Source organism: Amphiura filiformis, chromosome 19, assembly GCF_039555335.1.
Source record: "Amphiura filiformis chromosome 19, Afil_fr2py, whole genome shotgun sequence".
NCBI lineage: Eukaryota > Metazoa > Echinodermata > Ophiuroidea > Amphilepidida > Amphiuridae > Amphiura > Amphiura filiformis.
Window position 1 is genome coordinate 42,526,054 of NC_092646.1, and position 18,692 is coordinate 42,544,745.

The window sequence follows — 18,692 nt, forward strand, 5'->3', positions numbered from 1 at the left end:
AGAGAAATAAGACCATTATTTCTGAAGATTTCTGAACAGCTTCTGAAAAGTTCTACTGACAGTGACAAATGATTATTCTTTATTGGAAGAGAAATAAGATCATTATTTCTGAAGATTTCTGAACAGCTTCTAAAAAGGTCTACTGACAGTGAAAAATGATTATTCTTTATTGGAAGAGAAATAAGACCATTATTTCTGAAGATTTCCTAACAGCTTCTGAAAAGGTCTACTGATAGTGACAAATGATTTTTCTTTATTGGAAGAGAAATAAGACCATTATTTCTGAAGATTTCTAAACAGCTTCTGAAAAGGTCTACTGACAGTGAAAAATGATTTTTCTTTATTGGAAGAGAAATAAGACCAATTTAAATTAATTTGAATTCTTTGCATCCAAATTCATGCAAAAATATTTTTCCCTGATGGGCAACCTGTCTCCCACCCTCTGGTTGTGAATGTGGGCATGTACCTGGGAACGGTTGGAGATTATCCCCAAAAGCGATGACAAACATGGCATCCTCATTCTGCGATTGGAAGTCGTCGCCAGTAGTTTTGTCTACGCTTGCTACGATGTTATCAGCAGTAGTCCAATAAAGACGTTTACCATCAACAGTTAGAGAGTCCGGTAAAGTATCTATATGAAAGAAAACAAAAAAAGATTTAATGGAGAGATTCAACAGAAAATCGTTACTGAGGATTTGAATTCCATACATCTTTATTATATCCGTCTAATACATGCATAATTAAAAGGGCATTTCATGATCCACAGTATTATCCCCCACTTTTCTCAAAAAAAGCTGAGATTTGTTTGCCACTGGAAACCTCTGGCTAAATAATGTTTAATAGCCTCATATACACTTACAATGCATTGAACAGCAATTTAGTCTCTTTCATACATTTATACAACAACACAGAGGGACACAGCCGTTTTAGGATTTTAAATTTTTTTGGTCAATGGTCAAAACCGTATTATTTAAAAAAAAATAGTATGCCCGTATTTTTAATGAATTCCCCTATGAAATACGAGAAAAACATGCTAGTTGGCAGGTCCGGGAATGTAGATTTCAAATTGAGTCACCCTTTCAGATAACCCCTGAAATTCACACCACCTGTGTGGAAGATTAAGATCATGTCTTCCATGGATTCCAACTGGAATAACCCAATAAAAAAGTTTATCTTACCATATGTGTTGACGGTTTCACACATACATCCATCTATATCAGTCATCATCAAATTACCAGTACCATTAGCAAGAAAATACACTTGGACATTATCAGGATCCGACAGGTCAAATGCAAGTGGCGAATCGGACGATAATGCTGTAGGACAGTTGCAGGCCTGGCGTCGACGCCTGTTTGAGCCAATGAAACTACGCTTTCCTTTTCCATCGAGGTAGGCGGTCATGATGGAAGCATGGCCCAATTTATCATCCAGTTCTGTCCAGATTAGAGCGCTGAAGATGAAAGAAGACAGAAATTGAAGAAGTGAGGCATATTTTGGGCTGTGTCTTTACGCTGTCACCCATAGACCCCAAACACATGCACGGTCATCCAAACAACCCCTTATTTTCCATTCGATTTGTCACCCAAAGGCCCTTATTTTTCAATTTGAACAGCAATTTTCATTCATCACTTCTTTTAAAGCCACCAAGAACTACAGAAATTAATTCAATGTTCAAGGCTTCTGCTGGACTGGTGTGGCTCTAATCTTTTCAAAGTCATATTCTCACCCAATGACAGGGTTGGCGATTTTTTTGATTAAAAAAAAAAAAAAATCGATTTATTTGATTTAAATCGAATTTTTTTGATTTGAATCGATTTTTTTGATTTTTTTAATTCCAAGAACTGCTATGCCCCATGACAAAGTCAAAAGAGACCAGTGGAATGCCAGACATATGCACATATCAGGTAATTACAAAAAATCAAAACACATTTTTAGATGTGAAAATTTCAATGAAAAAAATTGGTAAAATCATGGGAAAAAACCTGCTGAATTCTGCACCTTGAAAATGATTTTTTAGCAATAGATAAAATGACATCATAGAGGTATTTAATTGTATCCAAAAAGTGTAGAAGCATTACAAATGAAATAACACAGTCAATTGAAGATAGAAATTAACTTAAATTGATCAAAAATGGTAAAAACTGAAAAAGTTGATTTAAATCATTTGATTAAAATCATGATTTAAATCAATTGATTTAAATCGCGCCAACCCTGCCCAATGACCCCCTAAATTAGGTACAAAAGTCCATCTCCTTACCCCAAGACCCCATATTTGTTACATTTTTTTCTCTCTCACCAAATGCTCCTTACCCCAAAAGTATCAGCCTTACACTTGTAAGGACTGGACTACCTGTACATTTTGCAAGTGTCCTACCCAGAACAGGAATGCCTGGCAAATATATGCCCATCACTGATTCAACAAATCCAAAAGATACTTTATATTTTGATACATAATCTTCACCTACCTTGTTAGTGGATTCACAACAATACTGTAAGCGGTATAGCCACTACCAAGCTCTAGCAAAATAGACTTCGTCCCAGTCACTGTATCATACACGCATATGCCATTTCCTTCGGGCCAATATAACTGTTTGGTGACATAGTTTATGGTGAGACTACTAGGACCATGATTGGAGGATCCAATTGGTGTAAGCTGAAACAAAAGTGATAACATTTCATCTTGTGAGAGTGTGCAATTTGTAAAGAGTTGCTATGTGGTGTATAATGGCAACTTAACCCCATGAGAACTACCTGCCGATTGGCCAGAATGAATACTGTGTCCAATTTTGAATCAATCAAGGAGAGTATTAATAAGATCATCTGCAAATGCATGTTTGACCATAAATAGTTTAAAGCCTAGTCATAATTGGCAATTGAAATGAAGATTTCAAGTTATCAACCAATCAGAAATTATGTTAGATGACCAGTAGTGTCCAAGGGGTTAACTATGAATTTTTGGGTCTGATTCAGGGCATAAAACATCATGACTACTGATACGTCCTTTTTTATTCAAAACACCAAGACCTCACAGCTGCACCCCACACCCATCTACATACATGTAACCATAGGCAACATGGACAAAATTGCACACTTTGAATTTCATCCCCTTAATGTGGACATACACATTTTTAGTTTTATTCGTCTTACCGAGGACAGCCGAGATTTACCGCTGAATGTGGACCGTCATGCGCATACACCGCTAGCTGTGGTCATTGTTTATAATGCGTTTTTCAATCTAGTAACATTGTCCACCTACTGTGGACAACCGCAGTTCTTATATGTCCTATTACACAGCTGACACACCCCCACACACATATCCAGCAGACTGCTAACTAGGGACTGCCTTTTGAGAGGAGCGAGAGCAAGCGTTCCTCTACAGTTCTTTTATTTTTTTAAATTTATTTATAACATTCGCCTAAAAAAATTGTTTGATTAGCGTAATCTCCGACCGACCTTTTTTTTCTTACTTTTTACAAAAATTAATAAAAAATCAAAAAATGATTAAAATTAAAAAAAAATCAAAAAAAATCATGATTTTCAGCTGAAGGTTTTACCGTCGTCACCCGATTCGACTTGACTATTGCGCCCGTTTTGCGTAGGCTGCGTCATGCTCGGCGTTGCGTTGCAGATATCGCAGAGAACGATGCGTGTGCGTGTCAATGCTATTTTTGCGCACCGGCGATAACTAGGGCCACAAAATAGAGAAAACAATGTTTGCTGTTTTATTAAATACAATATGTACAAACCAAATCTTGCCAGCGGGCTTCCACTGATAACGAACCTGTCCTCCCCCAAAGTAGGCCTACAACAGTAGGGTCCAATCACAGTTATAGGCCTACCCAACAAACACAGAATCAGGTTTAAAAAAAAACACATTAAGGCCTAAACGGGTGTTGGTTAAATTTTTGGCCTAAATGTTGGCTAACTACTATAGGCCTATAGGCATATTAAAGGTTATACGTTTGTAGAACGTTTCATAATGAAACGCACTACAGGGCAACTTTTAAAAGTTTAATTATAATCCAACATTTAGGCTAAATGTTTAAAGCATTTGTGTTTAATCATGGTTATTGGGTAAAGAACTAAGCATACTAAGTAGGCCTATGCCTATAATAATTGTAGGCCTATTATAGTCAAACACTTCCGCCCATGGTGTCAAACGCTTCGCTTTAACATGTTTAATAAGTCCTCTTTTTGGTCATTTGAGTCAGGTGAACATGGTGAAAGCTGAAACTTTCTTACTTTGTGTAACTTGATAACTCTTTGGTTAATATCTTTGCAGAATAGGAGTCTTTCTTACACCCCTTTATGACCAAAATACACCAAATTAGAATTAGGCTAAGAATTTTAAGGCTTCATTAAGTCTTTTATAGTCGATATTATTATAATTGTTCCTATTCTGGACACTTCTTAGGTAACTTTTTTTTTACAGTGAAAACTTTCCTCGTAAACAGACAATTCCTTTTTGTGGCCATAAGCGTAAACGAACGCTGATCCGGCATCAGATCGCGCATGTATACCAGGGCGTTGGTACGCACCAAAATATCCATGTACGCAATTAACTACGCATGGTGTCGCAGAAAAAGTGCATTTTTGACCTATTTTGGTCAATTTACGCGAAAACAAGGTCCGGTACCCCCAATTTTTTTGCGTGATTTTAAAGAGCTTTTAAAACGGCTGTAGCTCAAAAGTGAAGTCCGGTACCCCCTGTTTTTTTTCCTGATTTATAATCTACACATATCAAAGTACAAAATATGTCAATTTAAAAAAATTTGGTCGATAGGTCTAGTTACAACGGTAAAACCTTAAAATGCATGTAAAAAAAAAAAAAAAAATTGCCGACCGACCTACCCTAATTTTTATTTTCATGTTACGCCAATCAAACAATTTTTTTTTAGGCCCAAGCCCAATAGTGCTCAGAGGCTGCTAAATTCAAGGGATGCCATCCGGATATGACGGGACAGAGATATGGGAAGAGGTCCGATTTTAGATGTAGGAGGAAAACCAGAGCACCCGGACAAAAACCCACGAGCATGGATCGGCAACCAAACTTACATGTGGCACCGCGGGGAATTGAATCCCGGCCACAGCGGTGAGAAGCGAGTGAGAAGACCACTACCCTAACCCGCCCTCATAAGTTGCATTTGCAAGAGCGATTTATAGTCAATCTTGCTGACCCATTAAATTCTTTACAATTTAATGGCCACAAGTACAAACAGCTCTTCTAAAGCTCTCCTTGAAGAGACCAGAAGAGCATTCTACAGCTCTTAACCTCATTTTCAAAAGACAGTCCCTGCTACTAGCTTCTACTACTTACATCTTCAATATTATCTGCATACATAGGACTCCTCTTGAGTTGCTTAGCAACATCATCAAGCCAGTAAAGTATCTCATCTTCTGCATCATACACCATGGAGACGGCATTGATGGGAGCTCCTCCTACCAACTGCATCGAGACGTCGGTGTCCACATCCTTTTGCATAGCTGCTCCAGTTGAAGACACAGTGAACAGCACAGGGGGAGGACTGACAGCTGTGGACAGGGAAAATACAATAGAACATTTCAAATGATTATATCAAAAGAGTCAACATTGTGCTATTCCAGTTTAAGGCTCATTCAGTGATTTGCTCATCCGGAAGATCATAAAAATCATCAAAATTCATATTTTGATACCTTTGTCATTGTCATAGATGTGCTAACATAGCCTGCTAGTGGTCCAGCCGAAAGCCGTGTATTTATAACAATATAAGACATTAACATATGATTCTGTAATTTATATACTGACAGTATATAAATTAGCTACATGTATTTGAATGGGGCTTCAACTTCGTCAGGACTGCTGTTTCCTTCGTTTTTTGCCAAATATTTCATTTCAAAGATACCAAATGACAATTATAATGACTTATCCTTCACTTTTAAGAAATTTATAAACAATTCTTTTTTCACACTTTCCCTGAGATCACTGAATGGGTCTTTAAGATCCATTCAGGAAGATATGACCTAATGTCCCACACAGAGGGTGTAGATTTCAAATGGAGTTACCCATTTAGGTAACCCCATTTGAAATTTGAACTCCATGTGTGAAAGATGCTGGTTTCATACTTTCCTGCCACTTGCCGCTTTGCCACACTGAGGATGATTTTGCTTTAACTGCGCAGTCACACCAGAAATGCTAGCGGTACCAGCGGCATGCCGATATATCAATCACTCCACCACTTTGCCCAACCGGCAGCATCGCTGGGAGTTGAATTCCAAGTCAACTCGGAGCGGTGCCGCTCTGACGTATGAGATCAAATTAAGATTTTGGAGCAGTGTGCTGGGCGGCAACAGTGGCTTTCAGAGTCATACCGCCAGGGTTCGCAGGTTTTTGCCGCAGATGGAAAAAAACGCGGTTTTAACCGCTTGGCAAAAACAGTTTTTGCCGTCAAAAATGGCAATTTACTGAGTGTAACAAGGCCAGATTTTGTAATTATAAGTAACTTTAAGTAAAATTAGAGGCATGCGGTTTCATTGCCCAAGTGCATTTAACCGAAATGTGGCATATATCAAATTCAAAACTTTTTCATTTTAAGGACTTGATGAGACACAAAATAAGTTGAATGATTCATTAAAAGTTGTGTGTTACTGTTTATGAGCTTTCTGTGTTACTTTTTAATATTTGAGTGACTATAAGTGAGTTTTTTGCCAGTTTTGCCGTTTAAACCAGGCAAAACGGGCAATTTACCACCCTTGCCAGCAAAAACAGGTTTTTGCCGCCAAAAACCGAACCCTGCATACCGCTGTCACTCAGTGGTGTACCGCTCCACTTGCAGACAAGTGCAAGAGGCATGATTCAACGGCAAGCGGCAGGAAGTATGAAACTAGCATTTAGTCATGTCCATAAGGGGTACATATTGGAACTGGATCAGCCCATGCTACCAAGTTTGTGTGTCACTCATGTAGGGCAACATAGTACATCTCCGGATTATGGTTAAATTGCGAGGCAGAATTACTGCAAGGTTTAGACGCTACGGAATGAAGTGTTTGGGCTCAAAGTCTGACAGGCAGCAGCATATTTTCATGATGTCCATCGGACAGGTATGTCAGCAACGTAATGTAACATACACTAGTGTAGCTAGAGGTGACACCCGAGGGATACAGAATGACACACGCCCCAATTTTTGAAACGATTGCGTCTGGAGCGCTTGAAAATGTGCACAATACTAATTTGGTTATAATCAAGCTGAATTTCAATCAAAACGGTCTTTCATGTGACTATTTTATGTTGAAATGTGTGTGAATCATGTGACTTTCACCGCTTCGATGGGGCCATCACTGAATTCACCTTTTCGGTAAATCCCATAAGCCTTTGCAAGTACATCAAATGACATCATAATAGGTGTACTCGAAAAGGCTTATGAGATTTACCGAAAAGGTGAATTCAGTGGCCCCAGATCAATTTTGCGCCCCATTCTAGCAGTGAAAGTCACATGATTCACACACATTTCAAAGGTGAATTGTTTGATTTGGCACCCAAGGCATATGCCCTCACTTACCCCCTAGCTACACCCCTGGTCACAGAAAAAACAGCCTGTCACAGATGGGCAGACAGACATGTCCTACACTGCAAGAACACACTGCAGAGTACTTTATACAGGTGTAGATATTTTGACTGAAAAACAAATTACAGCCTACCTGTTGTAGATGCTTCCAGTACGTCTGTTGCTGGGCCGCTGCCAATCTCTGTAAATCCTTCCAACTATCATGTGATAAAAATAAAAACAAACAATCTGTAGTAAATGTCTATACAGATTTGTAGGAGTATAATTTTTACATAACTTGCTGAATACAGGGTGTATGTTCACTTTAACTCTACCCCTAACCGTGAACTCTAACCCTTTATAACTCTTACCCAAACTAGGTAAAGACATAATACAGGGGTATTAAGTAATTATTAGTTATTAATTAACTAATTATTAGTAAGGGTTTTAAAATAATTAACCCTAGCCAATTCCATTTAAAAACATACTCCTTCTGAGGAAGACCTTTCCTAAATCTTCTACAAGTGGAGTGTGGATTTCAATTTGAATTGTTAATACATTTGAAGCACTGCATGAAAATAACTTCAATTTTGCTACATATAGTGTACATTCATTACCAACATTCAAAAGGTTAATATCACTGTTTAATTCTCACATCAGGTGGGATACAAAAAATATTTTCCCATTCAGTTCACTTATTTGATTAAAACCTTAACCACACTAAATCTCACAAGGAAAAGCAGTACATGTGTATGCATGCATCCCATGTGATGCCAAGACACAATCACCCTACGCCATATGTGACCCGCTCCCATAAAACCAGACATAAGTCACTCATTTTGATAATTGAGTTTTAGATGTCATCATTTAATATACGGGAAAGGAGGGAAGCAACACATAAAGAAAATGCTAGCTAAAAATGGCTAAAAAGTTGTAAAATGACATGTTAAGGTCTTGGTTTGGCTCAGAAAATGCTAGATTTGGGTGCTTTAAACGTAAAAGAATATTTTGTTTTTCAAATTTCAATAATAAAAACTGTAAAACGAAATCTGCAAGGTCTTACACCCCTTTCCCAACTTTGAATCGCCGCATCTCAAAATGGCTGAGTGCGACTTATGGCAGGTTTCTTCAGAGCGGGTCACATATATATGCACGGAATCGTTGACATGGCCAGTGGGCCAGAGAAACCCCAGTGGCTACCGGTTGGTGATCTTGTTGGGGTCGAAGGTTCAGTTCTCAGTGGTACCAAGTGACTTCTTTGTTCACCTTCTCTCCTTTTTTGTTCCTTCTTTCCCTTCCGAGAGCAAAAAAGCATGGGTTGGGTTAGGGTTAAAGAGGTCAAGGTTGTATTTAAGCTTACTTTAAAGAAGTATGTAGCATCTGCATCCAGTCCATCAATACTATATTGTGTCGCATCCGGTTCTGTAGTCTCCATTTGAAAAACATCTGCTGACATCCCCCAATACACATTGTAGCCCAGTAAGATACCATTAACCTTCTCCACAGTCTCCCATCTCAAGTCAGCACTGAATACAGATGTACCTTTGTAAATGTCTCTCTCTTGCATGATGTATACTCTTGGGTTGAGTGGAATTGTGGGAACTATTAAATAGGAAAGAAATTGGGGTTTGGTAAATATTTTGAACATTAAAATATGATAAAATTATGAAGCATGTATTCAAGCATGTACACCCCCACATGCACACCAACTCACTCCAGGATACATGAGTACCTGAATATTTATGGGGTGGGGTGTGTTAGTGTGTGTAACAGATACCCTTTTGTGGAAATCTTGTGGGGTCCTGTAACCTTGTGGTGTCCCGATATACTTAACATAGTATTCTTTTGGGGTATATATAAGCAAACACATACGCCATTTAGTTGCGAGGAACAATTTTTATGTTTATTTTCATGCCATATAGGGTCCGTTGAGTACTTTTCAACTGTGGGGTACAAGATTTATACTCCACAAATTAAAGTAAAAGTTCCCCACAAGGGGTATGTCCCACAAGAATGTATCTGTGTGCACCTCCCTACACAGCATAAGCACACCCCACATGCATCTGCACACACACACACACACTCCAACAGAAATGCACACCCACAAACCCCTGCACTATATATCTGATCTACTGGTTTGAATGGGTCAGTCTATATCATATAATAATCTGTGCAATTCATGGATTAATAAAAGAGTAACAGATGGTGCACCAACAGGCAAAGTGTCTTTGCGCTTATATGAAAGATATAAAGACAGAGTCAGTGATGCCAACACCACGCCTTATAGGCACACAATTGCGCTACTTGGCCATCACTTCCCGCTACTCAAAAAACTGTGCCACTACTTGCCTAAAATTGGGCTACTTTGCAAATGTCAATTTGATTCAGTATTTTCCTTTCAATTTAGCCAATTTATAAAGGTTTTGAGTCTCTGAAGCTCCAAACTTTAAAGGGTTTTGTGACTATTTATTGATCAGTCCGTAACTTCCCTGTAACTACCAGAAGTTTTTAAGTCAAGTGCTTTTCCACCCAATTGGGTAATTTGCATTCTTAATTCGGGTCAATCCGTCCAAATATCCAGTATTTGGAAGCTTAAAAAATGGGCTACTTGAGACTCCTTTACCGTGGCCTGGCGAACCAATGTGGCACGCCTTGATGCTGAAAGGTTTTGGCAACACTGAGTCGGCATAGCATTTTTGCCTCTCGCTCTTCATGGAATGATTGACCCTCATTAATAGATGCATGCTGGACTTTTAGTTTGTCAATTTGTGCACTGTTTAAAATTAGAGAATAAAAGGTATTGTTTTTAGCCGCCGTCGTACATCTATCGTCTAATTTAACACAGGCGACTTCAATTCAAATAAAAATATTAATCATTAGTATGTATACCAAATTTGAATATCACACTTAATTACAAGGAATTACCTAGGGCTTAGAATCGATCATTCCTGTTGTTGCTACGCACCTCAGATTTGTTTAAATAGCACATACAAGTATCGCGTTGACGTGTACACACTGAACTGTGTTACATCGTGCCATATCATATGGCTAAAAACCATTAAGATTGCAGGAACTTTCTCAAGTGTTTAAGAATTGCACACACCCCTACATGCACCACACACACACAACCTTACCTGTAGGCAGTAACTTTGTTTGCTCTGTTATTAAAAATAATATATAACTATGTCATAAAATGATATCTAGCATATGTACCGTATTGGCTCTATTAAACTCCGCGGGATATTGCATTATCCAAAAGGGTGGCCGTTTGGTAGAGGTCATTTAGAACGATAATTCCCGTTAAATCATTAGGTAAACTCAAGTTGATAGCATGAAAAATTCAGCATTTTTTAAACATCTCGGTTGAAAAAAACATGGGGGCGTTTAATGGGGGGACTAATACAGAAAATACGGTATACACATTTGATGTCTACTTTAGATAACATTATGTCATACACACAAGCTTACCTGATTGTGGTGATTTCATCTGCACTGTAATAGATTCTGTATAAGCCCAGTAGGTATAGGCTATCAATGATATTGATAAGTCTGTGTACGGTGACAGGGTTTGTATGCTGTATCCTGGTTCCTAAAGTAATAAATGAAAGCAATAGGTATAGGCTATCAAAGATATTGATAAGTCTGTGTACGGTGAAAGGGTTTGGATGCGGTATCCTGGTTCCTAGAGTAATAAATGAAAGCATGGACTGTATGATTTACTTGTAATTCAATGATATTATACTGTCAATGATACTTTACATACTGTGCTTTGTCAATGCTCTAGTACTTTCAATGTTATTTTTCAGAGACTGAGATTTGTCTACACAGCTTACATCTTATGGCTCATGGTCAGTGGCATAGCTAGAGGAGGGCAAGGGTGGGCATGTGCTATCGTAGGGGGCGCTAAATCGCCCAATTTGGCACTGAATCAATCAATTTAGTAAAGTAAAGTCTTTACTTTACTTTACTAAAGTAAAGGAGGCAATCCTGTATTATAAACAGTGATCGGAGTGCCCATCTCTCTTTCATTGGCGATTGGACCAGACTCCTCCATGTAATGTTGCTATAGAGGGATCGCTACAGTAAGTCTGTTACCTTCCCAGCATTTAAGAATGCCAGTACCCATTTATCAACCCGAGTGGAGAGGAGTAATCGAGATAAAGTACCTTACTCAAGAGCACAACACGATGGCGTTGCCGGGGCACAAACCCGCAACTTTCCGATTATGAGTCGGAGCCCGTTCCGCTTGGCCACAGTACTCCCCTGTAATTCAGTGCCCTAGTCAAACTTTTTGTATTCATTTCAACACAAATAGTCATTTCAAAGACTGTTCTGACACCAAATCAGTGGTAACTGCGCACATTTTTATGCGCAGTTGTTTCAGGAATTGGGTGAAGGGGGCAAGCCATTCTGTAGCCTTGACCCCGGGAGCCACAACCCCTAGCTACACCATTGCTCGTGTTCAATTTATTCTTTTGACAATCACTCTTCTAAACCAATTTCCAAAGACTTTTGAGGCATAAGTCAGGAGGCATAAGCTGTATGGGTAAATCACAAGTCCTCATACACTATTCTAAAGCTGCATTCAAGTAAGAAAGCCCAGTGGTAAGAGCGCCGATCTAGATAGCCAGGGGTCCCAGGTTCAAATCCTGTTCAAGGATGAATTTTAATCTTCCTTAGCCAGGTGGTGGGCGCCATGCATTTTCTAAATTCAGTAAATTTCCATCGTCAACCGTGTTATTGAATGGGATTATTTTGAAATTTTAAAACGCTTGAAATATCACAAACAAATAGGCCTATGGTAATAAATAATATAAATACAAGCTAAAACCGTTGGGGTTTGATAATGAACCCCGCAAAACTAACCGAGTATATTTATTTATTTATTTATTTATAACATTTGGCAAAAAGCACAGGCAATACCCAATAGTGCTCAAAGAGCACTAAATTAAAGGGAAGCCCTACATACAAAGCGAACAAAAATAAACTGAAAAGCAAAAACAAGATAAAAAAGACAACTATTTGAGGGTTTTAACTGCAGCCCTGAAAGCGGACAAGGTGGGACAACAGACAACATTTTCTGGCAGCGCAGAATATGCGAATATGGAAAATGCCATACGGCCGAGCGGTCTTGCCGGCTCTCTCCGACCATCATGCCACTCGCGGCCTGTCCTTAGCCTACTTGTGGGAAATAATAAATTAATGTACATAGAGGGATGCTGCTTACTTGACAACCGGAGACAAATTAGACACAAAGAGATGTTTTGAGACAAAAAGCAAAAATATATATTTTCCCAAATCTATACTCTGTATAATAGCTGCTTAACCTTAAAGTACAACATTACAATACATTATGTTATAACATAATCATACTAATCTGTGCATCATTCTCAACCTGGTTACATTCCCAGAAATTAACTCCAGAAATAGCTGATGATCCAAGTAGACCAATATATATCCAACTTCTAAATGTTGGTTCAAACCCACAATCTTGGTTGAAATCATGAAAAATGAAATGATGTAAATCTTGTTCTAATTCAGGAAGCAACAAAACATTGCAATTGAAAAATATATACTTTTTTTTTTCAATGTTTATGTGCGCTGACTGCTCTGGGTAAATGTTAAAATTTGTTCAAACATTGCAATTGTATCACTATCAGGTATCAGCAAAATTTTATCATATTTTATCACATATATCACTGCATTTATTGAGCGCTATTTCCAGGCCCGTACGCAGGATTTCATTTGGGGGGGAGTGCTGATTTTTAAAAAAGTGGACTTTTTTCCAAGGAGAGGGAGCAATTTTGTGAAAAGTGGACTTTCTTCCCAAAATTTGGACCTTTTTTGTCCAAAGAAAAGGGTAAAAAACCCTGCGTACGGGCCTGGCTATTTCAAAATATTACCACAGCACAGAACAATAGCAATAGCATGGTTAAAAAAACCAATAATATATATAAAATTATACAATATAATTTAAGTATCACTTACAACAAAAGCAACATGATAAATCATCAAAATACCTTAAAATATACCATGTACAATTTTACAGCCCCAAAACATTTAGAAAATAAATAAATATAATACCAATGATGCATATATGGAACAAAACATTATTGAGATGGAAAAAGGTGAGTCTTTTAAAAGCAATTTCTTGAACACATTGACTGAATCTGGAGATGGAGTACACCGGGGAGTACACACCTTTTCACCTTTTATACCTTTTACTTGTATAATACCTGAAAGTGTGCACAGTTATAACCAACTAGAGTGTTACAATTAAACTTAGAAAAACATTTATGTGACCCGTTCCGACAAAACCAGGAACAACACATTTTTTGACATGTCATGATTTGAATAAAAATGTAAGCACAGGACATTAAGCTTCAACATGATACCAAAAATATATACATAGCATCAATACCTTTCAAGATATGGATAATTTTGTAAATATGATAGTCATACCTTGATATTTTTGCCAAATTGCTACTCTCAGCAATGTGCTAATTAGTTTCCTGCCTTACACACAGGATTGAACAGGGATTAGCATAGTTCAACTGTCAATTATTAATTAAATAATCCTCTTTTTCATAAGTACTTTCAAGGATTTGAAAACCCACTCAGTCCCAAGGTCAAATACCATGAAATAAAGAATTCAAAAATTTGATTTTTGTTTTTATGGGAATGTCATCTTTAAGGGGGTACTACACCCCTGTGGTAAATTTGTGACTATTTTTGCATTTTTCTCAAAAAATAATAACACACTGGTAATAAAACTTATGTATATTATTGGGGCAAGGAATCCAATTACTACATTGAAATTTCAGTGACTCAAGACAAGCGGTTCAGTATATATGATAGGAAACGAGGTACATCCTAGCGGTACCTTATTTCTTATCATAAATAACAAACCGCTTGTCTTTGGTCACTGAAATTCCAGTGTAGTAATTGCATTCCTTGCCCTATCATGTACATAACTTTTGTTATTACCACTGTGTTATTAAAAAAAAAGAAAAATGCAAAATAGACACACATTTATCGAGGGGTGTAGTACCCCCTTAAAGGCCTATAACTCAAAAACATGCCTAGCGACTTGTTCCGGGTTTTGTTGGAGATGGTCACATTGTATCATAATCTGGTACATGGAGGCCAAAGGAGGCATTTTAGAAAATTTGAGTTACTATACTTGTTACCTTATCAATACAAACATTGGACTATCATATACTGAAAACACCAAAAGTTAACATTCTAAAGTTATGAATTTTTGTGATATGTCTATTTTCTTATGTATTTTATTGTTTTTACTCCATATTTTTGCCTTTATCTCAATTTCAAATTTGCCACATATGGCTCCCATGGACCAGATCATGTCACATACCGTAAACGTTCGCCTAATGGCGCACCTGGGCTCCTTTGCCTTGGGGTAAAATTCATGTACAAATAGAGAGCTCCCTCCTCCAAAACTCCCAACAAGAATTAAGGGTATATGTCCTTATTTGCTTGTGGGATTTTCATGGGAGAGCACTTTTAGTTTGTGTCAAAAATTCCAGTTATGTCACGGGAGCCCATAGCGCCATTAGGCGAACGTTTACGGTATGTGATGCGATCAAGCAAAATCAGTCGGAACTCGGAAATATTGATTTTGAGATACAGCCAAACAAAGATAATTTGCCTTTTGTTTCCTGTTGTTTTGAAAACTCTTAAATTGCTCATATCTTTGGAACTAGTTGTTCAATTTCAATAGGGTTTTCTGCAAAATACAGCTTTGTAAATGCCTTTTACTATCCTCCAAGAAACTGAAAATTTCATATTTCCGAGTTCCGACTGATTTTGCTCGATCGCATCACATATATAAACAACATATGTATAAATACAGTTACATCTGTCATATCACACTTTCCATTTTTTAGTTTAGTTTCTTAGTTTCTTACCTTTATTGCACATAAAACACCAAAAAGTGATGTGTGGTGCAAAAGGGAACCCCAAACAGGCATGAAGGCTCATTAAGTGGGGATCTTTATACACATATCAAATAAAATATGTTTGCAAAACAAATGGATTTTGTTTTTGTTTACCATTTAGAAATAGGAAGAATATATACATTTAATACAACTGCAATCTTTTAGGAAATTTATATTGATACAACATAATAAGAATACATTAGTATTTTACGCAATGCGTAATATATGTCATACATACATACATACATACATACATACATAAAGGTATATAGCGCCTTTAAAATTTATCAAAGCGCTGAACAAGGAGAGAAAGGATGGGGAAAAAAGAAACACAGCGGAACAAGAAAGAAGCTAACTGAAAAGGTGAGTTTTCAGTTTCTTCCTGAAAACTGGAATTGATGGAGACTCCCTGATGGCTTTAGGGAGTTTGTTCCATTCCCTCGGGCCAGAGACAGAGAAGGTATTTAAACCAGATCCTCTATGTGCCCTAGGCTGACTAAGCAGAGTCTTATCGGAAGAAGATCTCAATTCTCTTCCGGGAGCATAGGCTGAAAGAAGCTCACAAAGATAATTGGGGGCACGGCCCTGAGAGCACTTGAAAACATAAAGCAGAAGTTTAAAGAGAATTCCCTCTATATTTTCGAGTTCCATATTGCTAGTTAGGTAAGAGTTGACCAAGGAAGTTGAAAATGAAATAAAGCCTAATGCAGGGCTGATATTTTTCTGAAGTTGACCTCTAAATGATCTTTGACCTCATACATGTGACCTTTGTCCCACACACACCCCTATATCCACCCTTACACACAGATGGATATCATTTCATATCACCTCTCCAACTACTCAATCGGCAGGGACAATAAATGAAATGAACTACAGCATTGTCTCCATTTCCGCGTAACAATTTGGTCGTAAGCGATCTACAAAATGATTTGATATGCGATCTACAGTAGCATACAGAAATGGATTAATTACGGAATTAATTGGTAAAACAAATGCTGTGATCCATGGAAACAATTCAGGGGGGAATTCTGTGACTCCTGTCTGTGCTAGAATACCCAATATGACGATGGGAAGCCAACACATGAGGTCAGTCAACGCGATAGCACCCATTTTAATGGCCATTTTCAAATCAGTTTTTAGCAAGGAGAATCCTGATTTACAAATATAAACAAATAGGAGTATGTAACATATTGCAATAAAAAAACACAAGAGAGAGTTAAGCCCAAGGAAAAGTCCGATTGAGAAATAGTTGTCTAGTTTTGAGCCAATTTCAGTAAATGTTTGGAATGATATATGATCATCTGGCCTGTCAAAGTCGTATGATATTGTAATGTTTTCATCATTTTCCTGATAAATTTTAGTTTTAGCCAATGGTAACCCAATACACACATCAGAAAATTGATACAATTTATTATCTTGTAAGAAAATAGTTACAATGCTTAAAGCGAAAGCAGTAACCCATGCAAATGTTGTCATCAATACTTGTGTCCATTTGCCAAATAGCTTGCGTGTTATAAAGATTTTTCGAAATGCCCAAAGTCTATCTACAGCTATAAGGGTTAGAAAGAGAAGGGATGCTTCACTCGATAAGACTGATAGAAATCCTGCAATTTTGCAAAGTACACTGTTTCTCCAATCTTCCGCAAATGAAGGAAAATACTCACTATAGTATTGATCGACAGATGCAATAACTAACAAATACACACCCATTAGTAAGTCTGCCAGAGCTAAACTTGTGATAAAAACAACTTGTTTCACTTCCTTTTCATCTGCAGAATTTAACTTCATTTTTTCACATCCCCAAATAAACACCACAATGTTAGCAAACAATGCGCAGAAGCCGAAAATCCATGTACACCATTTAACAGCTGTAGATGGGAGAAGCTGCTTACATGTTAAGTAAGGGTTTTTTTTCTTTCTTGGAGCACATTGAGACTGACTTGATGTGTCAAGAAAACAACATGTGGCTGGGCTATCTACTAGGATATAACTATTGTTTTGCAGATTCAATCCCACAAAAGAGTTTTTTGTTATTTTTGTTAGACTATTGTATGTAAAGCCGAGAAATTTCACATTGATTAAACCAAACAGTGCTTTCGTGTGAATTTGGTTGATTTCATTATCTGTAAGGTCCAGACCTATCAAATCTGTCAAATTTGCAAACTGATATGGGTATAGTGTGATAATGTTGTTGTCTTGGATAGTTAATAACTCTAGATTTGTCAAATTATTGAAAAGGTCACTTTGTATCACATTGAGTTTGTTGTCATACAGTGAAAGCGCTCGCAACTGATGAAGATCTCTGAATACACCTGATGGCAATGATTCAATGTTATTTTCATTCAGGATTAATATCTCTAGATTTGTCAAACTGTTGAAAAGGTCACTTTGTATCACATTGAGCTTATTGTCGTTCAGGTAAAGCAATCGCAATTGATGAAGATCTCTGAATACACCTGATGGCAATGATTCAATGTTATTTTCATTCAGGATTAATATCTCTAGATTTGTCAAACTGTTGAAAAGGTCACTTTGTGTCACATTGATTTTGTTACTATCGAGTGCAAGCTCTCGCAACTGATGAAGATCTCTGAATACACTTGATGGCAATGATTCTATGTTATTTCCACTCAGATCTAATTTCTCTAACTTTGTCAAATTGTTGAAAAGGTCACTTTGTATCACATTGAGTTTGTTCCCATCCAGTGCAAGCTGTTGCAATTGATCAAGATCTCTGAATACACCTGATGGTAAATCAATGCTATTGTTACTCAATACTAATATCACTAACTTTGTCAAATTATTGAAAAGGTCACTCTGTATCATATTGAGTTTGTTGTCATCTAGCCAAAGCCCTCTCAATTGATGAAGATCTCTGAATACACCTGATGGTAATGATTCAATGTTATTGTTACTAAATGATAACATCACTAACTTTGTCAAATTATTGAAAAGGTCACTTTGTATCACATTGAGTTTGTTGTCATCTAGCCAAAGCCCTCTCAATTGATGACAATCTCTGAATATACCTGACTGCAGTGAGTCGATATTGTTGTTAGATATATTTAATATATCTAACTTCATTAACTTGTATAAATGGTCTTTTTGAAATGTCTCCAATGTATTTGAATTCATGTAAAGGCGTTTTAAAGTATAAAGATGACTGAATAAGCCACTTGGAATGACAGAAAAATGATTGTGTGATAGGACCAGT

The 18,692-nt window shown here is 37.4% G+C and overlaps 1 protein-coding gene across 1 annotated transcript in view; it reads right to left on the reverse strand.

The window, feature by feature from the left end:
* The window catches only part of LOC140140596 (proto-oncogene tyrosine-protein kinase ROS-like), a 141,197-nt gene that overhangs the window by 21,916 nt on the left and 100,589 nt on the right, over positions 1-18,692 (reverse strand). The window contains exons 20-26 of the mRNA XM_072162353.1: positions 10,989-11,109; positions 8,881-9,122; positions 7,675-7,738; positions 5,318-5,532; positions 2,466-2,653; positions 1,179-1,450; positions 467-631 (exon numbers count right to left, since the gene is read on the reverse strand). Coding sequence (XP_072018454.1) covers positions 467-631; positions 1,179-1,450; positions 2,466-2,653; positions 5,318-5,532; positions 7,675-7,738; positions 8,881-9,122; positions 10,989-11,109 — 1,267 coding nt within the window. The remainder of the gene's footprint in view (positions 1-466; positions 632-1,178; positions 1,451-2,465; positions 2,654-5,317; positions 5,533-7,674; positions 7,739-8,880; positions 9,123-10,988; positions 11,110-18,692) is intronic.